General features: G+C 35.0%; 1 protein-coding gene across 5 annotated transcripts in view; it reads left to right on the forward strand.

Moving 5' to 3' along the window:
- Positions 1-3,405, forward strand: part of KDM6A (lysine (K)-specific demethylase 6A) — a 129,175-nt gene extending 125,770 nt beyond the window's left edge. For all 5 annotated transcript variants that reach the window (XM_009997874.1, XM_009997890.1, XM_009997882.1 and 2 more), the window contains one exon: positions 1,478-3,405. In XM_009997874.1, coding sequence (XP_009996176.1) covers positions 1,478-1,507 — 30 coding nt within the window. In that variant the 3' untranslated portion in view covers positions 1,508-3,405. The remainder of the gene's footprint in view (positions 1-1,477) is intronic.
- The last annotated feature ends 374 nt before the right edge of the window (positions 3,406-3,779 follow it).

The following is a 3,779-nucleotide window of genomic DNA, read 5'->3' on the forward strand; positions in this document are numbered from 1 at the left end:
AGGCCTCAAGGTCCAGCAGTGGAGGCTGTCCAGAGTGCGGGACCATGTCCTCTGAATTTAATTCTCTTCATCGGTCCTGCAGAGCCTGAGGTGGTTGAAGTTCCATTCATACTTCTAGGAGCCCATTGTTGTTACAGTTTGTGAATTACTGCAATTTTGAAGTGATTATCTGTTACAGAAAAGCATGTAAATAAACACCTGTTCTCAGATACATCATCCAGTTGACTGGAAATGGTCAAGAACATTTCTGTATGGAAAGAGAGGGGAGGGGAGTATTTTATTTTCTGTGTTTATAGCATTATATAGGTAAGAGTGATGATACTGTATCTAGAACAAGGGTTCTCAACCTGTGAATAGCTCCCTCCCCCACAAAAGCATGTACCTGCAGCCCTAAAGAGCATCTCTTAAGAAACTGATGTGCACATTGATTTATTTTAAAGGGGATGCAGTCTTCATTGAGAAGAGTCATAGACTAACAGTGACATCTGTCAGATCTAGGAGAAGAGTTGAGATTTCTTGCCAATCAAAGGACAAAGCTATTATTAGATGGAAAAGGTGCAATAAGCCTAACAGGGAGGCTTTTTTGGGGTAGAGTGTTGGGATCAAACATGGGGATCGGCTGGTGTTGGTATTTCATAGGCAGGTATTATGGTATGATTTAAAGTGTTTCTAAAGACGGTGAGCTGCTTCATGAAGGGATTCCATATCATGACAGGACAGATGAGAAGGAAATGCCATTGAAGATTCAGTATTTCAGTGGTAATGCCACAAAATGCAGTATTGAGACATAGTTAGGTATCATCTAAACCTTGTCTCCTGAAAGCAGGCAGGAACAAGACAAGTAGCTAACTTCACCTTTCAGTCACTCAGGTGTTGTTTGCAGGACTGGGGGAAAGACAAGCAAACCGAACCAAACAAAAAACCCAGAACTCCAGAAATGCACAAAAAAAACCCCTCCAACGTTGTCCTCATGTCAGAGAATCTGAGACCCTTTTGACAGATACACTAACTTTGGGTTTATATGTTGCTGTGTAGGTACAGGAAAAAAGAAAAAATGAAACCCACGAGGCATTTGGAGAGCCACAAATGGACAATCACCCCAACTGGTAGAATCATGGTAAACAGGTTGAGAATCACTGTTTTAGATTACATAAAGATGTATCTATACTGAACCACATAGAGCTCTTTGCTGCCACAACGGAACTTATTTTGGCAGCTCACATCATGTTAACACAGGCATCCTCACAGCATACTCCAGTCTGCAGTATATGCAAAATCCTAATGCAGAGTAGTTGTAAAATATGTGTTGTATTGGAGTAAGGTGGAAAAAAGTGCTAGTACCCACTTCAGTGAGTCCCAAAGTATAAAAACAGTAGTGTGTGTGACTTTAAACTCTCATGGTTACAATTTGTGCAGGTCTTGGTTAAACAACTTCTACACCCTTGTAGAAAAGGTAATTTAATGTTTTCTTTTTCAGGCTCCTCCATTGCCATCCTCCTCATCTTGACATTTTTTCATGGACATTAAATGAAAAGTTTTCTGATATTCAGGAAGTGACCCAGTTCTGCACCACTGATTTTTGTAGCTATCCCATAAGGCTGCTGGCTGAAAGCTGTGTCTATGCAACCTTCCAAGTGCGGAGTGTCAACCAACTGGACAGGAGAGAGCACTGCCTCCTACTCCAGAACTCAAAACAAATAAAGCTCATCCAGCTGTACTTCAAAAAAATAATTCCATGTTTTGTATATATCTGACAAAACTGGCAACATTATACAGACTACTGACTTGAAGACCACCTCTTTTGTATTTCTCTGTTTCTGGCTGATGAGTTGGTTTCATCCATTTTTCCCCATTCAGAATTTCCCTTGGAAAAAGTACTAGCTTAGCTGGTCATTTCTTTGTAAGGTAGTTAGAAATTTTAAGTCTTTCTTTGGGCAACTTTTTTTTTTTTTTTTTTTTTTTAATGTGAAGAGTTAGGTGATAAAAAATTTTTTACTGCTTTTATGTTTTTCTGTCTTGTTTTGAAACCATGACGGTTACACTTTTGGTTCCTAAATAAAATTTAAAACAATTAACAGCCAAGTCACAAAGATAAATGGGTTGCACATAGACTAAGGAATAAACTTCAGATTTGTGATTTTTGTTTCTAATCTTGATGTAAATTTACACTATTTATAAATACATATTTATTGCTTGAAAATATTTGTGAATGGAATGCTGTTATTTTTTCCAGATTACCTGCCATTGAAATTTTAAGGAGTTCTGTAATTTCAAACACTACTCCTATTACATTTTCTATATGTAAATAAAACTGCTTAGCATTGTACAGAAACTTTTATTAAAATTGTTTAATGTTTAAAGTTTTTCTATTGTTTGAGTTTTAAAAAGATTTTATGTACAGTGCCCAGTTTTTGTTCTTTTTTGAATCTGATTATATATATATTTTATATATACTCTTGTGCTTGTGTATATATATAATATATATAGAAACTCGAATATAAATATGTGTATAAAGATTTAGAGACTAAATTTTTCTCGTTTTAAGTTTTACATCTATGGTAGATTTGAGGTGTCTACTGTAAAGTATTGCTTACAAAAGTATGATTATTTTTAAAGAAATATATGGTATGTATCCTCAAGACATAAAATGACCTTCAGACTGGTTTATTGTTAAATTGCACTTTTGCAATAACAGACCAATAAATAGTTGCTGCCAAAATGTAGTAGTAGAAAATGAGTAATGGCTAAACTTTAAAGCTCTTCAAGACAATACCAGCTTTGACAGGAAGTTTGGCACTAGTTTTAGAGGGGAAATGAAAAAGGTGAATTTGACTTTGAGTGGGGATGTTCTCTAGAATTCAACCAAATTGCAACTTACATATTACAATATGTTCTATTAACAGCTGAAAAAGTTAAGACATCTTGGTGTCACTGCTCACCCTAAAAAAGGATGTTGTTTTGTGGTATTCTATTGTATTTTCACATATTTTGTAATACGAATTCACTGGTAAATTTTTGAAGCACTAGGTTTATTTAGGACAAGTTTATAATATATCATTGTAACAGTTTGCAGTTTTAATGATGGTATTTATTTTAAGTTGCTCCTTTCTCATTAGCTTCTTGAAAATGCATTAAATCTAAATTTAAAAATTGATAGCTTTCTTATCGATCAGAGTTGACTGATGCAGAAGGTTCTGCGTCCAACAATTTCTCATAATTTCTCATTAGTGGGGTATGTTAGTGATTGCATTGTTAAATTTTTTGTAATCAATGTGAAGTGTTAAAGACACAGAGCATGCTAATAGTTTGAACAAAAAGAGTTGCCTCTTACATTATGGCTTAAGACAAAGGGTGTTTTTAATGAAGAATCAGTACAGCTTGTCTAGTGCTGTTGAAACAGTTTAACCATAGCTGTAAATTACTTTCTTGTTAGTTCTTACAACAGTTGGACAAAAGGGTATAGAGATAAAAGAAAAGCATAACAAATGCTCTTGCCAGCAAAATTATCAACTAGCACTTAGGAAGCCAGTATTTGCAGATCTGTAAAGATGTCTTAGCTCTTGATAACAAACTCTACAAATCATAGGGGTTTTTTTTTACTTATGTATTTTATGCAGTCATAAATATTGTAATCTTGACAAACCATGCTGCAACTGAAAAGCTACTCCTTTACAGTAGTCTTAAACCCAAATAAAAGCAAGATAACTTACCTCAACTAATGGTAAACAAAAAGTCCTTGTTTCTCAGTGCTGTAAAAAAATATTGCTAGCTAGGGAAAG

Source organism: Chaetura pelagica, unplaced genomic scaffold (assembly GCF_000747805.2).
Source record: "Chaetura pelagica isolate M959 unplaced genomic scaffold, ChaPel_1.0 scaffold360, whole genome shotgun sequence".
Lineage (NCBI taxonomy): Eukaryota > Metazoa > Chordata > Aves > Apodiformes > Apodidae > Chaetura > Chaetura pelagica.